Source organism: Bos grunniens, chromosome 25 (assembly GCF_055505025.1).
Source record: "Bos grunniens cultivar Pamir isolate PY7600 chromosome 25, Bosgru_T2T1.0, whole genome shotgun sequence".
Lineage (NCBI taxonomy): Eukaryota > Metazoa > Chordata > Mammalia > Artiodactyla > Bovidae > Bos > Bos grunniens.
Window position 1 is genome coordinate 6,943,572 of NC_141189.1, and position 19,591 is coordinate 6,963,162.

The 19,591-nt window shown below is 55.2% G+C and overlaps 1 protein-coding gene across 1 annotated transcript in view; it reads left to right on the plus strand.

Moving 5' to 3' along the window:
* Positions 1-18,973, plus strand: part of ZAN (zonadhesin) — a 36,221-nt gene extending 17,248 nt beyond the window's left edge. Inside the window, exons 22-46 of the mRNA XM_086374281.1 lie at positions 849-1,051; positions 2,329-2,470; positions 2,745-2,992; positions 3,215-3,395; positions 3,641-3,752; positions 4,109-4,203; positions 4,503-4,679; positions 6,374-6,582; positions 6,844-6,988; positions 7,281-7,525; positions 7,617-7,781; positions 7,985-8,109; positions 8,425-8,714; positions 11,970-12,181; positions 12,637-12,778; positions 13,095-13,342; positions 14,408-14,537; positions 14,746-14,920; positions 15,229-15,405; positions 15,637-15,776; positions 16,155-16,354; positions 16,462-16,600; positions 17,093-17,233; positions 18,570-18,675; positions 18,772-18,973. Of these exons, the coding sequence (XP_086230407.1) occupies positions 849-1,051; positions 2,329-2,470; positions 2,745-2,992; positions 3,215-3,395; positions 3,641-3,752; positions 4,109-4,203; positions 4,503-4,679; positions 6,374-6,582; positions 6,844-6,988; positions 7,281-7,525; positions 7,617-7,781; positions 7,985-8,109; positions 8,425-8,714; positions 11,970-12,181; positions 12,637-12,778; positions 13,095-13,342; positions 14,408-14,537; positions 14,746-14,920; positions 15,229-15,405; positions 15,637-15,776; positions 16,155-16,354; positions 16,462-16,600; positions 17,093-17,233; positions 18,570-18,675; positions 18,772-18,859 (4,235 nt within the window). The 3' untranslated portion in view covers positions 18,860-18,973. The remainder of the gene's footprint in view (positions 1-848; positions 1,052-2,328; positions 2,471-2,744; positions 2,993-3,214; positions 3,396-3,640; positions 3,753-4,108; positions 4,204-4,502; positions 4,680-6,373; positions 6,583-6,843; positions 6,989-7,280; positions 7,526-7,616; positions 7,782-7,984; positions 8,110-8,424; positions 8,715-11,969; positions 12,182-12,636; positions 12,779-13,094; positions 13,343-14,407; positions 14,538-14,745; positions 14,921-15,228; positions 15,406-15,636; positions 15,777-16,154; positions 16,355-16,461; positions 16,601-17,092; positions 17,234-18,569; positions 18,676-18,771) is intronic.
* Positions 18,974-19,591: the final 618 nt, after the last annotated feature.

Here is a 19,591-nt window from a genome sequence, read left to right on the forward strand (position 1 = left end):
GGGTTTCCTCCCAGCTGTGGATTTTCCAGGCAGTATTTTCACTCTAGGGCTTCCCTGGTGGCTCAGACGGTAAAGATTCTGCCTGCAATGCAGGAGACCTGGGTTTGATCCCTGGGTCTGGAAGATCCCCTGGAGAAGGGAATGGCAACCCACTCCAGTGTTCTTGCCTGGAGATTCCTATGGACGGATGAGCCTGGTGGGCTACAGTCCATGGGGTCACAAAGAGTCAGACACGACTTAGCGACTCAACAACAGCATTTCCACCCTGGGTTCAGCTTGGTTTTGTTACGTCTGATCTGGTCCTTGAGTATACTCTGACCTTTTTTATTTCTGTTAAAGTCTTAATTAAAGTTCTTTGGGAAAAGATTTTTTAAAAAAGAAAAAGAGAAAAAGAAAGCCTTCCCAATGGCCTGAGGGTATGGGTGTGAGAGCAATGCACATGTGTGTGAATGCACACCAGGTGGAGCAATATACACGTTAAATGCAGAGTGCTGGGTGGGAGGGCGCCCCACAGCTCCCAGTCCTGGCCCAGCTCTCTGGGGTCCTGCTTGAGCGCCTCGGTGGGGCCACATGGGTTCTGACTGCTCCCCTGGGGCCTGCCTACACAGCAGAGCTGCTGAGGCTCCTGGTGGGTCTGCTCCCGGGGTCCTGCCTCTTGGCACCTCCCTGCAAGGTCCCCTCCAGGCCCAGGGGGTGGAGGCTGAGCTCCTTGGTGGTTTCTCCCAGTTCCTCTCTTCTGGAGATCGGGCTGAAGCCTCTGGCCATGGGCCTTCCGAGCTCCAGGTTGGGAACTACCTCTTTCCTTTTCTCCCAACCCTGCCTCACCTGTGCCCCCCCCCCTCCACCAGCGCTGGCCTGCCCACCCAACAGCAGATACACCCTGTGTGCCAAGCTGTGCCCTGACACCTGCCATTCCACATTCTTGGGCATGGCCTGCCAGAACCGCTGCGTGGAAGGCTGCGAGTGCAACCAGGGCTTCGTCCTCAGCGGGCTCCAGTGCGTCCCCCGGTCCGAGTGTGGCTGCCTCGACCCCACGGCCGGCTACTTCAAGGTGGGCCGCCGGGGCTGGGCCGCTCTCAGTGCTGCAGCCAGAAGGCACTTGTGCGGGTTCTGAAGTCTCTGACCAGCTGGTGGGCAGGAGACTGGGGGTGGGGGAGCGGGAGGAGGAGCGCTTAGGTCTAATTCCCCTTTTTCTTTCTTCAATTCCAGTACTTTTCCCCAGAGTCAGCCCAGGCCCCAGCAGAACCTGGGACCCCCGGTTCTCTCCCTTCCCGTCTCCCCTGCCCATCACTTCCCTGAGTCACTTCTCTTGTTTCTCATCCTCTGAAAGCCGAGGCATGTCTGCATCTCATCCGCATTCTCTCGCCTATGGAGGGTCCATTTCTCAGTTGCTACCTGGAACCCATCCGAACCATCTTCTCAGAGGCAGTGCTTGGAGCTGGCCCTGATCTGTGAAACCTCTCTTCCTTCTTTGCAAGGCCTCAGGATGAGATCCATCCAAGCCCTCCCCCACCTGATGTCCACGGGGCTCTCCCCTACTCAGAGCTGTGTTCCAGGCTGGCCCCAGAACACTCCTTATCCCCATTTTACTCTTTCAATTTCACCTTCTTTGCAGCCCCTTTCCCCCTGCTCGGCCTCCCAGGCACCACCTGAGTTAGCCACCTTCTCCTCCTCTGAGATCCTGTTGAAATGCTGCCTCCTCCTTGAAGCCCTCCTGATGGGACCCTGAGAAGCACCCCTAAACTCTTGCAGCAAGTGCCAATGGCAGGAAGCACCCTGGGTGCCCTGATGGTCACCTCTGGGTACATAACGGGCTGGGGCACGGGATCTGTTGTTTACATGTTGACTGTCCCCTCTGGACTGTGAGTTCTGTTAGGGCAGGGGCATCGTCCATCTGGTTCATTACTGAATTCCTGACGCCTGGCACAAGGCAGATGATAACTATCTGTTGAAACAGTGGACAGACAAATAATGGAATGACTGAATGAATAAGCGAATGGAGCTGAGCCTGGAGCTTTGGGATGACACGAACGCCTTCCCAATGAGCAGGCAGTGATCTGAATAGCAGTGCTAAGATCACTTTCTCTTTTAAAAAGCACGTGTTTGTCTATTCATGGTGGCATACTGACTCTAGCTGTGGTGCCCATACTCCAGTGTGTACAGGCTTTGTAGTTGCTACACACAGGCTTAGTTGCTTTGCCACATGTGGGATCTCTGTTCCCCAAACTGGGATTGAACCTGTGTCTCTCTCCTGCATTGCAAGGCAGATTCTTAACCACTGGACTATCAGGGAAATCCTGACCAGGGGACGACTTCTTTTCCTTCCAGATAGGGGAGCGGTGGTTCAAGCCAGGCTGCAGACAGCTCTGCATCTGTGAGGGCACCAACAGAACTCGCTGTGTGCCGTGGCAGTGCCAGGCCCAGGAGATGTGCGGTCAGCAGGATGGCACCTATGGCTGCCACCCTCAAGGTGAGCCTGGGGGCTGCCCAAGTGACCTTGAGCGGAGGCATGGTCCTGTCCTAAAGCAGAGAGCTGGGGTATAAGCAGGGGCTGGGGGGTGATTGCCCAGAGTCAAAACAACGCCTTTAAGAACCCAGACAGTGAGGCTGGAGCAGTCCCTGACCTTGACCTCTCCACGCCTCACCGACCACCCGGATGAGCCGTGGGTACCATCACCACGTGGACTGGCCAAGATGGCAGATCAAGGTGACGGCATCCCTGAACACCGTCTCCTGGTGCCCAGGGTCGGCCACCTGCACTGTCTGGGGGGATCCCCACTACCTGACATTCGATGGAGCCCTGCACCACTTCATGGGCACCTGCACCTACATCCTGACCCGGCCTTGCTTGTTGAAGTCCCTGGAGAATTACTTCTTTGTGAGCGCCACCAACGAGTTCCGAGGCGGAAACTTGGAGGCCTCCTACGTCAAAGCCGTCCAGGTGCAGGCCTTCGGCATCAGAGTCTGGATGCTCAAAGGCCGCAAGGTCATGGTGAGTGCCTGCGCCCGCCTCCCCGGCCCCACCCCCAGCCCACGCGGCATCTCTGCCCTTCCCCCTTGCCTGCCGTTATGCCTGTCCGGCAGACACCGAAACCTCAGTTTCTGAGACACACCCGCTATCCCCCGCCCTGCCCCCTACCTGCTCCCTGGTCTCTGCCCCGTTGTTATCCTGTCCCTGGAGCCTTTCCCTACCTCGTCCTCCCTACCTCTGTAGCTGGATGGTCGCCAGGTGGCTCTGCCCCTGTGGTTTGCCCACGGCCGGATGACCGTGAGGTCCAGTGGCTCCTTTATCCTCCTCTACACGGACTTCGGGCTTCAAGTTCGCTATGACGGGTACCACCTGGTGGAAGTGACCGCTCCCTCTTCCTACGCCGGCCGGCTCTGTGGGATGTGTGGTGAGTTCCCTGGGCACGTGCAGGCGAAGTGGGGGCCACAGGCAACCCAAGCCTCTCAGGTATCTTGCTCATCCACACGTGAACAAGTGCTTGGCGATCTGTTACTCGGTTGAGGGCATTGTGTATGAGGGTATGCGTGAAGGGAAGCCAAAGATGAAGGAAGAGAAAAGGCTTCTCTTGGAGAGAGGGTGGCTTCTCGGTCCTAGGACCGAGCCTGCAGCCTCTCTGACTGCTCGGTCCCCCAGGGAACTACAACAACAACAGCCTGGACGACAATCTGCAGCCTGATAAGAGACCTGCTGTCAACTCCGTGCGCTTGGGGGCCTCCTGGAAGCTAAATGAGTTATCTGAATCTGGGTGAGCCGGGAATGGGGAGAGCGGGGAGCTGGACCGGGGCAGGGAGCTGCCTGCTTGGCAGGCAGCGTGGCGGTGTCCCCAATCTCTCCTGGAGTTGATGGAAGGTTGTTCTGACCTCCCACACCCCTGCCTGCTGATTTCTCCCGGGCTTCCTGACCTGTCTCTGGGGAAGTCCACCCTGAGATCTAACCTTTCTCCTTCCTGCTGCATCTGCTGACCTTACCACTCAAGGCCCTCACTCTGTTCTCCTCTCCCACCCTGGTTCCCCTTCCCGCTTCCCTCTCCATGTCTGCTTTGGCTTTTGGGAAGAGTCCTCTGATCCTAAATCCCTGTCCCTTCCCCTCCTCCTCTGTTAGCTGCTTTGCTGCAGATGCCAGGCCCCCCAGGTGCCTGGAAAAGAATGCAACTGACCCCTGGAGTAAGAACTGTGATATCTTAGTGAATCCTCAGGGTAAGCCACACAGGGGCCCCTGTTTGCTCCCCCCCACCCCCCAGGACAGGAGACAGAGGAGGGGGGCTGATCATTGAGGGAGGGAGGTGAGACAGGAAGTTGAGACAGCAGAGGGGATGCGGAGGCAGTGGTCACCTGGGGGCACTGATGGATCTGTGGGGTTTTTTTTGCATCTCAGGCAGTAGGTTCTTAATAATCATGGGTTTGGATGGAAGTGGATGTTGACTTTGCCCCAGAGCAGGCTTGTGGTTCCGCTTCCTCCCGAGGCTCACTCTCACCTACCTCGTTTCATCCACCAGGACCCTTCTCCACATGCCACAGGGTGGTGTCCCCGCAGGCCAGCTTCGCCAGCTGTGTGTACGGCCAGTGTGGGACCAAGGGCGATGCCTTCACCCTGTGCCGCTCCCTGCAGGCCTACGCGTCCCTGTGCGCCCGTGCCGGCCAGGTCCTCACCTGGCGGAGCAGCACCTTCTGCCGTGAGTGACCTAGCGGAGTCCCCTGAGCCCCGCCCTCTCTCCCTCTCCCTCAGTTCTGCTCCTCCGCTCTCCCCTTCGCAGCCCGGCCCCCAGCCCCCATGTGGGACGCCCTCTGTCCCCCACTCTCCAGTCTCTTGGAGCCCAGCCCCCATCTTCCCCTCGACTCCCTCCGCTGAGAGACCCTGTCTGACTTTCACCTCACCAATGGCACTAGTGGGAAAGAACCTGCCTGTCAATGCAGGAGACGTAAGAGATGCAGGTCGGGACCTAAGAGACCTGGGTCAGAAGACCCCCTGGAGAAGGGCATGGCAACCCACCCCAGTATTCTTGCCTGGAGAATCCCCGTGGACAGAGCTATAGTCCATAGTGTCACAAAGAGTCAGACCTGAAGCGACTTACCAGCACCAAAAAGTTCTGACCTCATTTGGCTGCTCTCTCCTTCTCGTCTTCCCCAGGTCACCTGTGTGATGACCTTTCTTCCTCTTTCCCAGGAACCCTTTTTGTTTTCTTTTAATTGTAGCAAAATATACAGAACACAAAAATTACCATTGTAACAAATTTTTAAGTGTCCAGTTCAGCAACATTAAGTGCATTCACCTTGTCATGCAACCATTATCACCATTGTTTCCAGAACTTTTTCTTCTTCCCGAACTGAAACTCTGTCCCCATTAAACACAGGTCCCCATCCCTCTCCCCCCAGCCCCTGGCAAGCATCATCTACTCTCTATCGCTATGCATCCGAGGACTCTAGAGACCTCATCTAAGTGAAATCACACAATATTCATCTTTTTGTGACTAGCTTATCTTAGTATGACTTTCCTGGTGGCTCTGACAGTAAAGCGTCTGCCTACAATGCGGGAGACCTGAGTTCAATCCCTGGAGTGGGAAGATCTCTTGAAGAAGGAAATGGCAACCCCCTCCAGTATTCTTGCCTGGAGAATCCCACGGATGGAGGAGCCTGGTAGACTACAGTCCATGGGGTTGCAAAGAGTCAGACATGACTGAGCGACTTCACCTTATCTTAGTATAATGTCCCCAAGGCTCACCCATGTTGCAGAGGGCACCAGGGTTTCCTTCTTTGTAAGGCTGAATCATATTCCATTGTGTGGACGGACCCCTTTTTGTTCATCCGTTCAAGGAGCACTCTTGAAAAATTTATTTGTCCTGTATCGTTTGTAGGATCTTAGTTCCCCCGCCAGGGGTTGAACCTGTGCCCTCAGCCGTGAAAGCGAGGAGTCTTAACCACTGAACTGCCAGGGAATTCTCTCTTAGGAATTCTTTTTTTTTAAATCCATTAAAAATATTTAATTTATTCATTTAATTTGGCTGTGCTGGGTCTTCGTGGCTGCGCAGGTTCTTCTCTAGTTTCCGGGCTTGGGCTTCTCTTTTCGGTGGCTTCTCTTGTTGCAAAGCACGGGCTCTAGGGCACGTGGGCTTCAGTAGTTGTAGTGGGTGGGCTCAGTAGTTGCGGCTCCCAGGCTCTGGAGCACAGGCTCAGTAGCTGTGGCGCACCGGCTTAATTGCTCGGCGGCACGTGGGGTCTTCCCGGATCAGGGATAGAACCCGTGTCTCCTGCATGGGCAGGCGGATTCTTAACCACTGGACCACCAGGGAAGCCCTTAGGAGCTCTTCAGGCCCCAAGGTCAAGAGAGCTGGAAATGACTCTTCCTTCCTACATGCCAATCTCTTCTTAGCTCTGAAGTGCCCGTCAGGCAGCAGATACAGCCCCTGCGCCGACCCCTGCCCGGGCACCTGTCTCAGCCTGAGCACCCCGTCGTACTGCCCATCTTCACTGCCCTGTGCCGAGGGCTGTGAGTGTCAGAGAGGCCACATCCTGAGTGGGACCACCTGTGTGCCCCTCAGCGAGTGTGGCTGCACCAGCCCCGGGGGCGCCTACCACCCGGTGAGAAGCCAGACTGCAAGGGGGCCTCCATGAGTTGGGGGCCAGAGGGCTCAGAGCCTGCAAAGGGGTGGGGAGGGGCAGTGCTGGGGGCTGAGAAGCAAAATTCAGAAGCCTGGAGCTTGAGAAAGGCTGGTGATGGAGGTGGGAGGCTGAACGAAGCTGACCTCTTGGGGGCCCCGGGGTGCGGTGGGTGGGGGCAGGCCTCCATCCCTCTCCAGCTTCCAAGTTTCTATCGGCTCCACTGATGTCCGCGCCCCACAGGTTGGGGAGAGATGGTACACGGACAGCACGTGTTCTCGGCTCTGCGCCTGCTCCATCCACAACAACATCTCCTGCCTCCAAACCTCCTGCAAGCCTGGCCAGATGTGCTGGCCCCGCGATGGGCTGATGCGGTGCCGGGGGGCAGGTAGGAGGCCCACCAAGCGTGGAGGAGGACCTTCAGCCACCAAAACTGCCCCTCCGTCCAGGAGGGCTCCTCGGGGTTCACTCATGGCTCCCATGGTAATCGTGAACTCGGGATGTTATAAGTCTCTCGCAGGCTGAGCGGCACCTGCTCCACCTCCTCGGGTCTTGACTCTTTTCTTTGTCCCCTCCCCTTCTGAGGCTCCCTCTCCTCCACATCCTTTCCTTGAAGGTAGGGAGAAGGCCTGTTCTTGCTAGAGGCTGGACCACTCCACAGCCGCCTTTCTGTCCTCCAGGGATGGGAGTGTGCCAGATCCAGGACAGGTCCCAGTACATAAGCTTCGATGGCAGTTACCATGCCGTCCGGGGCGCCTGCACTTACGTCTTGGCGAAAACGTGCCACTCCACCATGGACCTGCCTTTCTTCAAGATCAGTGGCAAGAATGGGAAGCAGCAAGACCAAGCCCACACTTTCTACCTCCGCAAGGTCTACGTACATGTCTTTAATACTCTGGTCACCCTGAAGAAGGACCACGTGCTGGTGAGCGGGGCGGTGGTGGGGGGAGGACGTGGGCTCTGGGGACGGGACTCTGGTCCTTCCTGCTGCTCACGGGTCCTGCCTTCCTCTCTAGATCAATGGCACATGGGTCCCCCTGCCCGCGACCTCCCAGATCCGGGGGGTCAAAGTCATTTCCAGGGATGGCTACATGGTGCTCACCATCAGCATTGGGGTGGAAGTCAAGTTTGATGGCAGTGGTTTCCTTGAGATCGAAATCCCGAAAGCCTATTATGGAAAGGTGAGGAAAACATCTGGGTCACTTTGTAGGGGTGTCAGCCTGCAGGAAGCGGGGTGCCCGACTGAAGAGTCACTCCCCAGAATGGGAAAAAGCTGCAGGGAGGCGGGGTGGCTTTCTCTTCGGAGTAGAAAGGGGGTGGCAACCACAAATACCCTCTTCCATCCCCGGTGCGGAAGATCCCTCTTTCCTCTCTGCCCACCCAGACCTGCGGCATGTGCGGGAACTTCAACGGTGAGGAAGAGGATGAACTACTGATGCCTAATGATGAGCTAGCCCCAGATGACATCACGTATGTGGACAGCTGGCAAGATAAGGAGATCGACCCAAGGTAATTGTCCCCAAAGACTCTCTCCCTTTGTTGGCATAGGAATGCGAGTTGGGATTCTAGACCGTATGGCCCACCCAGGATGGAAAGACTGGAGTGGTCCTCTATGCGTATCGCTTGACAGGGGGTGGCCTCTGGGTCTTCCTGTCTTGGCTTCAAACCGTGGGAGGTGACAGGGGCTACGTGGAAAGCTGGTCAGAGCCCAGGCCAGCTTCCAGGTGAAGACAGGGGTGGTCTAGAGGGCGGTTTGGGAGCGCCAAGTCGTTTTCATAGATGAGGCCGTGGCTGTCCCTGTGATGACCCCCTTTCCCTTCCCAGTTGCCGAGATGATGACAAGGCCGAAGAAGAATCGGAAGAGCCAGAAACGACCTGCCAGCCAGCTGACCTGGAGAGAGCCAAGGAGCAATGCCAGTCAGTCTTTCAGACTCCAGGCTGGGCAAGGTGTGCCAGCCGCGTGATCCTCAGTCCCTTCTTGGTCAGATGCACCGACAGCCTCTGTGAGTTTGGAGGCCTGAGCAGCACCCTCTGCCAGTCTCTGCAAGCCTTCGCGACCGCCTGCCAAGCCCGGGGCATCAGGCCTCCCATCTGGAGAAACAGCAGCTTCTGCCGTGAGTGTCCCCTCCGGCCACCCCTAGACTGCTCCCAAACCTTCTTTTCATCTGTGTGTGTCTCTCTCTTTTTAAAAATGTGAGTTTGGTACTTCTTTAAAAAAAATTATTTTTATTTTTATTTATCTGGTTGCACCAGGTCTTAGTTTCAGCCTGCTGGATCTTTAGCTGCAGCACGTGGGATCTGGGCTTCCCTGGTGGCTCAGACAGTAAGGAATCCGCCTGCAGTGCAGGAGACCGGGGTTCGATTCCTGGGTTGGGAAGATCCCCTGGAGGAGGGCATGACAACACACTCCAGTATTCTTGCCTGGAGAATCCCCATGGACAAAGGAGCCTGGTGGGCTATAGCCCATGGGGTCGCAAAGAGTCGGACACGACTGAGCGACTAAGCACACACACACGTGGGATCTAGTTCCCTAATCAGGGATCAGGCCCCAGCTCCCCTGCATTGGTAGAGTGGAGTCTTAGCCACTGGACCACCAGGGAAGGCCCCCATCTGTGGAGCCCTGAAAGCTCCTCCATTCTTCTTTTTGGTGTTTCCTGACCTATTTCTGGAGAAGGCAATGGCACCCTACTCCAGTACTCTTGCCTGGAAAATCCCATGGATGGAGGAGCCTGGTGGGCTGCCGTCTGTGGGGTCGCACAGAGTCGGACACGACTGAAGCGACTTAGCAGCAGCAGCAGCAGACCTATTTCTGGCCTCATTTTCTCTAATGTGGACCATTTACAGTAAGCTCTTAGCCGGTGCCCCCATCACAGGACGGCACAGGCTGCTTCTTAGCACTGTCATTCCAAAGGATATGTGATCATGTTACACCCGAGAGCCATTGCGCCTGCAAGTCCGCGCTCCTCTCCGCAATGTTTGAGATCCTGTGAGCTGTCCACCCCCAACTCCCCCTGTTCCTTGTGACCGGCATCACCTGCGACAAACCATCCTGTTCCCCACGTGGGCCTCGCTTTCCCACACCCCTTCCTGCCTTCATACACACCCTTCCTTGCACTCCGAAAGTTCTTTCTTCTCCTCTCCTGGCAGATTCCAAGGCATTCTTCTCTAACTCTTTCCTTTAAATTTTTTTTTTAATTCTTATTCACGAATTATATTCTTCTACCCTTTAAAAGTATACAATTTGGGGATTTCCCTAGTGGTTCAGGGGTTAAGATTCCGCTGCAGGGAATGTGAGTTCGATCTCTGGTCAGGGAACTAAGAGCCCACATGGATTTTCAGTATCTTCACAAGGTTATACAACCAGCACTGCTATTTAATTTCAGGACTTTTAAAATTTTAAAACAATAATGTGTTTTTCGTATGTGCTGCATTCCTATGGTTCAAAATTTTTTAAAGTATTAGAAGATTCCCAGTGAAAAGTCTCTTTTCATCCTGACTCTGGGGCCCAGGCCCAGCCTGCTCTTATCCACATCTGAGTATTTTTCCAAAAGTCTTTTCTATCTGCACATACAAACAAATGCAAATTTATTTCCCATATTTTCTTACCAACAACAGACAGGACACAGTCGTTTGTACCTCATTATTTTTCACTTGGCTGCCCTTCCTGGTCAGATATGTAAAAAGTATCCTTCCTCTCTTTTGCAGACACGTCATAATTCATTTGTCATGGTTTATTTAACTAGTTTCTATTGATGGACTTCCTAGTTGTTTCCAGTCTTTGGCTATTGTAAGCAGTACTTCGATGCATAACCTTACGCAGATGCAGGTTTCTATGTATGTGTCTCTTATCTGTAGGATAAATTCCTAGCAGTGGAATTGTTGGATCGAGGATTGTGTGGATTTATGCTTTTGAGAGATCTTGCCAAATGGCCTTCCATAGAGGTTGAGGCATTTACATTCCCACCAGCAACACACGAGACTGCCCATTTCCCCGCAGCCTCGCCAACACAGAGGATTATCATGCTTTTGGATTTTTGCCAATCTGATAAGTGAAAGATAAAAAGAGTCTTAATTTGTATTTTTCCTATTATGAGTGAGGTTGTGCATTCTTTCATACATTTAGGAGCCGTTTGGATTTCCCTTCCTGTGATTTCTTCCTACCTATTCACCATTTTTCCACTGGTTTGTTGCCCTTTATTGAAATATTTTATAGATGTCCTTTGTCTGCTACAGAGAGTAGCCAGCCCTTCATTAGTGCTATGAGTCAAAAAATTTTTTCCATGTCTTTTTTTTTCATCTTTGGCTTTTTATTTTTTTACCATGCAGAACCATATATATATATATATATATGTATATGTATTTACGAGGTCAGATCTAACTGTCTTTGTATTATGGCTTCTGCATTTTGAGCCCCAGTTACAAACGCCTTCCCTACTCTGAAGTTAAAAAAATTTGCCTACATTTTGCCCTAGCATTTGTATGGTTTCTTTTTTCGTATATTTAAATATTTTGATCCGTGGGGATGTATCCTGGTGTGTAGGGTGAGAACTCAATCAACTTCATGTTTATTTTTTCCCAGCGTTATTAAATGACCAGTCTCTTTTTCCACTGACTCAGATGTCACACTTTATATTAAATCCCATGTGTATTTGAGTTCCTCTTTGGGCTTTTTCTCCTCCTCCACTGCTCCATTTAGCTTCATTTACTAGCAACACAATGTTGTGATCGTTGAGAGTTTAAGCAGTGTTTAGATTTCTGGCAGGGACATTTAGTTTTTTTTGTTTGTTTGTTTTGGTTTAGAGTTTTCCCAGCTTTTTCGGTTTGTTTATATCCTCATCTCCACTTTAATGTCATCTTTCCCTATTTAAACAAAAAACACAAAATCCTGTTGGTATATTTTATTGCTATCATATTAAATGTACAAATTATCTTAGGGAGGGAATTCCTGGGCAGTCCAATGGTTAGGACTACAGGGTGCGCAGGTTCGACCCCCAGTTGGGGAACTAAGACCCCGAACGTGGCCCCACGCGACCTAATAATGGTAATAAAATTAATTTAGGGAGAACTGACATCTTCATGTTGTGGACTCTTGCTGTCTGTGAACGTTTCCATTTGTTTGCAACTACTTCTGCTCAAAGGGCTTTATTTAGCTCCCCCAGCAGAGTGAGTCCCTCCCTGCCCTGGGCTCCTGTCATGCCGGTACACAGGCCAGTCACATGCTTGCTGACCAGATGCACCAAGGTCACGCTGCACGTGCTGCCCGACTACAGGCTCGCACGCCAAGACGGGAGGACCATTCTTGCTCTATTCTGTCCTCAGGCCCACCATGGAGCCCACGCTCAGTCCATGTTTCTCCCCCACCCTTCCAGCTCTGGACTGCCCCCCCAACTACGTCTACACCAACTGCTTTCCCCACTGCCCCCCAACCTGTGACAACCCAGAAGGCCGGTGCAAAGGCTCCAGCGGTCCCTCCGTCTGCCAGGAGGGCTGCGTCTGTGAGCCCGGCTACGTGCTCAAGGAGCGGCGGTGTGTGCCCAGGAGTCAGTGTGGCTGCCGGGACGCCCGGGGCAGATTCCTCCCCGTGAGTGGGGAATGGGAAGTAGTGGGGGGCCACCCACACACCTTCAGGATGCCGCCTTCCCCTGGCCTGTGCCGCTGCAGCTGGCGCTGGGTGTGAAGGCTGGTGGCTGGGCTGGGTGGCCTCCTGCCAGGACTGGGGTGGAAGGTGTATGGTTTGGATGTGAGGACTGAGGCATGGTAGAGTGGCCTTGGTTTGAAGATCTTGGTGGTGCCCCTCATGAGTCACAGGGCTTCTGTGACCTCAATTTCCTCATCTGGAAGATGGGTTCAGCTGTACCTCCTGAGACACTTAGCACAGTGCCTCTAGGGAGCGGTATAGGGACATAGGGTGCGATGGCACTGGAACTGCCTCTGGCCTGTGCCAAGTGAGCTGTCAGACTGTGGGCTTAGACTGAAGTCGTCAAGGAAAGAGAGCTGGCCCTTCCCTCCTCACTCCTCCTTTTTCCGCGGCTGCAGGAGGGTAACGCGTGGTTCTCCAACAGCTGCTCCCAGAGGTGTACCTGCGGGGCAGGAGCCATTCAGTGCCGGCCCTTTGCCTGCCCCGAAGGCTCCCGGTGTGAGATCAACGAAGACGACAAAGAAATCTGCAAACCCTACAGTAAGGGGGCCCTTGGGAGGTGCAATCGGGGGGCGCCCAAGCTGGGGGCTCTGGGGAGAGGAAGCTGCTGACGTAGACAGAGGTGGGCTCTCACCTCTTACCAGCTCCCTGATCGCCTGCAGATTCTCTCTGGGATCTACCTTCAGGGCAAAAAGAGTGAACCAGGCAAGGGAGATCCTCTCAAGCTGGGAGAGGTAGAGGGTGGAAATATCAAGTTCAGGGAATAGGAGGCACTGGGGGCAGGTGGGTGAGGGGCCCTGGGGGGCCGTTCCACTGGGCAGGGCCATTCCTCCTCAGTGCTGGCTCTTCTTGGCAGAGTCGGAGCGATGCACGGTTTATGGGGACCCCACTTACCGCACGTTTGATGGCCTCGGCTACCGTTTCCAGGGCCGCATGACCTACTACCTGGTCAAGACCGTGGATGTGCTCCCCACTGGCGTGGAGCCCTTCATTGTGGAGGGACGCAACAAGATGTATGCGTCTCACAACCCCGTTTTCCTGCATGAAATCATCGTGATGGTCTATGGCTACACGGTCCAGCTCCAGCACGAACTGGAGCTTGTTGTAAGAGCCGGGCCAGGCAGGGTGGGTCGAGGGAGGCAGGTCGGTCCAGGAGAGGCCACCAGGAGCAGGTGGAGCCAGGGCTTCCCGTTCCCTGGGAGGTTCCTGGCAGAGGCTGCCTAGCTGTAGAAATCAGAATCAGTGCTGCACTTACCTCCTTGGGAGCCCAAGGTGGGCAGGAGGATTTCAGGTACGGTGCGGGGGAGGTGGGGCAGTGGGGAGAAGGGAAGATCCGACAGTCAGTCTGAAGAAGCACCAGAGATGCCCACCTGCCAGTTGTTGTTGTTTTTTTTTTGCAAAGAAAGGGATTGCAACAGGAGCAGACCTCAGAGATGCTTTTGGCATTCGGGATAGTAAAGCTTCTTGGAATATCCTGTTGCAGAGAATGATGGAACCACAAGGTCCCGAGATGTGCAGAGAAGCGGAGGCCAATGCAGCAGAGAGTCACCTTTTTAAATATAATTTTATTTATTCATTTAGTTTTGGCCGCACTGGGTCCTCGTTGCTGCACACGGGCTTTCTCTAGTGGCAATGAGCGGGGCTACTCTTCGTTGCAGTGCTCAGGCGTCTCATTGCAGTGGCTTCTCTTGTTGCAGAGCACAGGCTCCAGGTGCTCGGGCTTCAGGAGCTGCCACTCATGAACGCGGTAGTTGCGGCTCCCGGGCTCTAGAGCTCAGGCTCAGTAGTTGTGGCGCACAGGCTCAGTTGCTCCGCAGTATGTGAGATCTTCCCAGACCAGGAATTGAACCCACATGGCGCTTGTGGTAAAGAACCTGCCTGCCAGTGCAGGTAGACATAAGAGACATGGGTTTGATCCCTGGGTCGGGAAGATCCCCTGGAGAAGGGCATGGCAACCCACTCCAGTATTCTTGGCCTGGAGAATCCCATGGACCGAGGAGCCTGGTGGGCTGCAGTCCATAGGGTCGCACAGAGTCGGACACGACTGAAGCGACTTAGCATGCACGCATTCCTGCATTGGCAGGTGGATTCTTTACCACTGAGCCACCAGGGAAGCCTGAGAGTCACTTTGATTCAGGCTTCCCTGCGGCTCCCATCTGCCTCCTCCAGGTCAATGGTCAGAAGGTGACAGCCCCCTATGAGCCCGTCGACCAGCTGCGGGTCTCCCTACGAAGCGATCGCCTGTTTGTGATCACGGATTTTGAGCTGGTGGTCAGCTTCAACGGAAAGAACAATGCAGGTACCTGAGTGTGGGAACCAGTGGGCCAAAGGGAGCCTTCCTGGGAAGGGGGAGGGAAACTGCCTCTTAGACAGGCTGGGCTCCGTGAGAGGGCCCCTGCCTGCGAGCAAGGCCTCAAGCTCCGGGAGATGGGAGACGACCCAGGAGGGGTGGGGAGGGACTAGGTGTGGTGTGGGGGGTCTCACTCCTGGGCCCCCTCCTCCCGCAGTGATCTCCCTGCCCCTCACTTACCGGAAGCTCGTGCTCGGCCTGTGCGGCAACTGCGACCAGAACAAGAGGAATGACTTTATGCTGCCCAACGGGGCCGTCACCCAGAATCTCCTTGCTTTTGGCAACAGCTGGGAGGTAAAGATGACCGAGGGAAGCTTGCCCCGCGTCTCAAGGTGAGAGGGCTGGGGCTCAAAGCAGGGAGGCCCTGACCCGGGATGGGGGGTGGCCGGCCAGGGTGGGCGTGAGCACCAACCTAAAATCTGTTCACACAAGCTCACCCGCACTTGCTCAGCAGAGGAGGAGCCCTGAGACCGAGGGCTCAGACGGGCCTGATTCTTCTCATCCCATCACATCTTTCCTCTCCCGCCAACTCCGGGGCACCCGCCCTGTGGATCTTAGCCTGTGCCCGGGCCCTCCCCTCCCTGGTTCCTTCAATCGCAGCCCTGTGGGCCTCACCTGGATCTTCACTGTCTCTGCCCAGGGCTGTACAGGAGGAGGAAGTGAAAGAGGAAGCGGCGCTAGGCTTTCTTGATGTGTCGGGATGCCACCCGGAGGAGCTGCAGCTCATCAACCGCACCCAGGCGTGTGGGGTGCTGGCGGACCCCGAGGGCCCCTTTGCTGTCTGTCACCAGACTGTGGCCCCCGAGCCCTTCCTGGAGTGAGTCGGGGACCCGAGACCCTTTATCCAGCTCCTGTGGCCCGTTCTCTGACTGGCTCTCTGTTGGGCACAATTCTGTCCGTAGTACCTTGTCACACACACGCACACACATCCCCACGGCGCACCGGCCCACTCTCTGATGGGGCTTCCAGGGCCTCTTCTGTAGGGCTGGGTCTCCTGGCCTCCCTCCCCGTGTCTGACAGTCCCCAACCTGTCCCTGCTGTCCCCCAGGCACTGTGTGTCTGACCTGTGTGCCACCCGCGACCCCAAGGAGCAGGAGGGGCTGCGTTGCCAGGTCCTCAGCGGGTACGCCAGCATCTGCCAGGAGGCGGGCGCCACGCCGGCCAGCTGGCGGGACCACACCCACTGCGGTGAGGCCCTGACCTGCCCCAGCAGCTGGCCCCTGACCCCCTCAGCTCTTTCCACTCCCTGTTCTGCTCTGAGCCCCCACAGCTGCCCCCACCTTGGCTTTCCCTCTTGGTTCCCCCAGCCCTAGACTCTCCCCCTTGTCAATGTCCTCCTGACCAAACCCCTTCCCTGCCCTAACCCCCATCACCCCGGCCCACTCCTTTCTGCCAAGGCCCACCTTTGATCCTCCTCATGAGTTAGTGCCACAGACAAAAAGACTCACGAAGCCGGTCCTCCCTGCCTCTAGCAAGCTCTGTGCTCTGTTGGGTGACCTTCTTCTCCATACCTGGAGGGGCCTACCCCTGCTCAGCCACTTTCTGACTATGACTGTGTCCTCTCAGCCTTGTCATGTCCAGCCAATACTGTCTACCAGAGCTGTATGACACCCTGCCCGGCCTCCTGTGCCACGCTGGCAGCCCCCCGGGGCTGCAAGGGCCCATGTGTGGAGGGCTGTGCCAGCCTCCCGGGCTATGTCTACAGCGGAGCCCAGAGCCTCCCCCTGGCCCACTGCGGCTGCACCGAGAACGGCATCTACTACCAGGTCAGGGCTAGAAGTGGGAGACCCCAGGGGAGCGCAGGGGTGAAAGGACAGCCCAACCCTGGAGGTCAAGCAGGCGCCCCTGCTTCCCGGGCCTTTTCCCTCTCCAGCAGGGGGACAGCTTCGTGAATGACGACTGCTCCCAGCGCTGCACCTGCGCGCGCACGGGGTTCCTGCTATGTGAGCCCCTCGGCTGCAGCCCTGGGGAGGTCTGCACGCTGGGGAACCTCACTCGTGGCTGCTTCCGAGGTGAGCCGGGATGGGCCCTCAGCGTCCAGCTGCCCTCATCCCCTGTAGGGGCAGGGGAAGGGGGAAGTCCCTGGACTTGGAACAAACCAGCCCTTTCAGTCCTGGGAAGAGCCCATCTCATCAAGATCAGGACGCTCCTGCCATTTCATTTCTCTCTCTCTCTCTCGGGAGGGACAAGGCAGAGGCCCTGTCTTCTGAGCCTCTGCTCTCTGCTCTGCATTCGTGTCTCAAGATCTCCTTTAGTCCTTAATCAGCACTTGGGGTGGTGAGCATAGCATTCCCACATTATAGGGTAAAGAAAATGGAGTTCAGAAGAGGGTAAGCAGTTTCCCCAGATTTCGGGGGTATAGAACCAGGACTGGAAGCCTGGTCAGCGGACCCCAGCAAATGTCTCTGGGAGAAATTCTTCCCTGGTGTCCCAGCCCCCAGGCCCCTCTTCCTGGCTCTGAGTGTCCTCCCAGAACCCCCTCCCACTTGCTTCCATCCTTGCAGACAGCCCGTGCCTACAGAACCCCTGTCAGAATGATGGGCGGTGCCGGGAGCAGGGAACGCACTTCACCTGTGAGTGTGAACCTGGTTACGGGGGAGACCGTTGCATGGAGCCGCAGGATGTACCTCCCCCTGAAAAGCCAGGCAAGAACTTCACCCCAGACCTGTATCCTCACAAGCTCCTCTCATCTTCCGCCCCAACAATGGCCGCAGAATAAGTCCATGTATATAATATTAACCTGCTGCTGCTGCTGCTAAGTCGCTTCAGTCGTGTCCGACTCTGTGCGACCCTGTAGACAGAAGCCCACCAGGCTCCCCGGTCCCTGGGATTCTCCAGGCAAGAACACTGGAGTGGGTTGCCATTTCCTCCTCAATGCATGAAAGTGAAAAGTGAAAGTGAAGTCGCTCAGTCGTGTCCAACTCCTAGCGACCCCATGGACTGAAGCCTACCAGGCTCCTCCGTCCATGGGATTTTCCAGGCAAAAGTACTGGAGTGGGGTGCCATTGCCTTCTCCAATATTAACCTACAGTATCTATTATAGATGTATGCGTGTGTATGTGTGTCTTAGTTGCTCAGTTGTGTCCAACTCTTTGTGACCCCATGGATTATAGCTCACCAGGCTCCTCTGTCCATGGGATTCTTCAGGCAAGAATACTGGGGTGGGTTGCCATTCCCTTCTCCAGGGGATCTTCCCAACTCAGGGATCGAACCTGGGTGTCCCTCATTACAGGCAGATTCTTTACCCTCTGAGCCACCAAGGAAGCCCATAGATGTATAGTAGATAGTATATTATCAATGTCTTATATTACTATATGAGATGTAATAATATAATATTTGGATATGATCCCTAAAGATTAGCAAGATCAGTATCTTCAAAGAATCTCAGAGTCCCTATGCCCTACACACTCTGGAATCTTCTCTCTGACCCTGAGCTCCCCACTTCTGTGATCTGTATGCCTCACCCTGTTGTTGTTCCCCTCTCTTGTGCCCTCTTAGCCTCCCTGGTACTGTTTATTAGTTTTCTCCATCCCAAATTATAATTCCCATGTGCCTCTGCACCAGCAATTCTCCAACTGTGATTGTGCCTAAGATCAGGGTGGGGCAAGGTTGTCTCTGGGACTCAGCCCCAGAGACATGGATTTGGTAGGTCTCCGTGGGGCCTCAAGATGCCTGCATTTCACAAGCTCCCAGGTGACTGATGGAAGTGATATCAGGGCTACTCTTGGAGAAGCACTGACCCAGCTGATACCCTGGACTCTGGGGGACCAGCTGGGTGAACATCCTCCTGAAGGGTTTGTGGGAGTTGTGTGTCCGCCGGGAGCAGGAGGGCGGCACCAAGGTCTTGAGAGCCCTGGGAGTGGTGGCTTCCTGGAGGGAGAGCCAGGACCCAGAGACGTGCAGGGTGGCAGCTGAGGACCGGAAGGGAGTATACCCCTCACCTCTTATTCCACACCTCTATTTCTGTTCCCTGCACCCCAGAAGCATCCAACTTTGCCTCCATCCTGTTGCCATTGCTGGTGCCCATGGTGGTCATAGTGCCAGCGGCGGTGACCAGAGGATGCATTTCCAGGAGGAAAGGGAGGAGGTGAGTTTCTGGAAAGGGGCAGAGGAGGGCCGGCTAGGGGGAGCAAACACGGGGAGTGGGTGCTGACCGTCATCACCGGTGTGTTTCGCCCTCTAGGGAGAAAATGCGGAGCCAGACCAGAGGCAAGCCGCCACATGCGGGTGAGCCCCAGCCCCACGGCCCACAGCTTTGGCGCCCGGCCTGAGGCTGCCTCTTATCCATGTTTTCTTTTTCCTCAGATTTTAGTCCAGAGCAAGCCCTCAGAGTCGCTCAGTTCTGAGTTGTCCACAGAAAAAAGAGAGATAAAATTATTTATTTTTGAGATGTGAATTTCCACATGATTCTGGTGGAGGAAGGGTCTGTGAGGTGGACCGTGGTGGGGAGAGACAGAAGGGAAACGCAGGCCCGGGGACCTAAGGCTGGATGCTCCAGAAAGTGTCCACAGGGAGAGTAACCGAGGTCTGAGGAGGTAAGGGGCTGCCTGTCCCTTAGACAAAGTCCCGTGAAGGGCTTCAGGGATACAGGAGAAAAGAGGGCACCCCAGGAATCCTAGTTCTTGTAGGTCTTGGCCTCTGAGCTTCCCACTTGGGTAAGTGAAAGGTGATCCTGAGGTTTTATGTTTCTAATGATGAGATTAAAGCTCTGGGCAGAGGCTCAGGATGGGAAATGTGGCTTTTTCCAAAGGGTGAACTGGCCTGTGACCCAAAGGGCCTTGGGGTTGCTATGGTAACTGAGGGTGGGGGCTGAGGCCTGGCTTGGGAGGAGCTTGGAGCTCCATCCTGCTAGGAGTGACCAGCTCACCTCAGCCAAGGGCCAAAGTGCAGACATGCCCGCCCTTAGCTCCATGCCTTGTGCCTCCCACCAGGCAGGTCCTGGGGGAGGGGGCTGGGACGTCCTGCGCGGGCTCTAAGAAAAAAAGGAAGGCTGCCCACTGGGC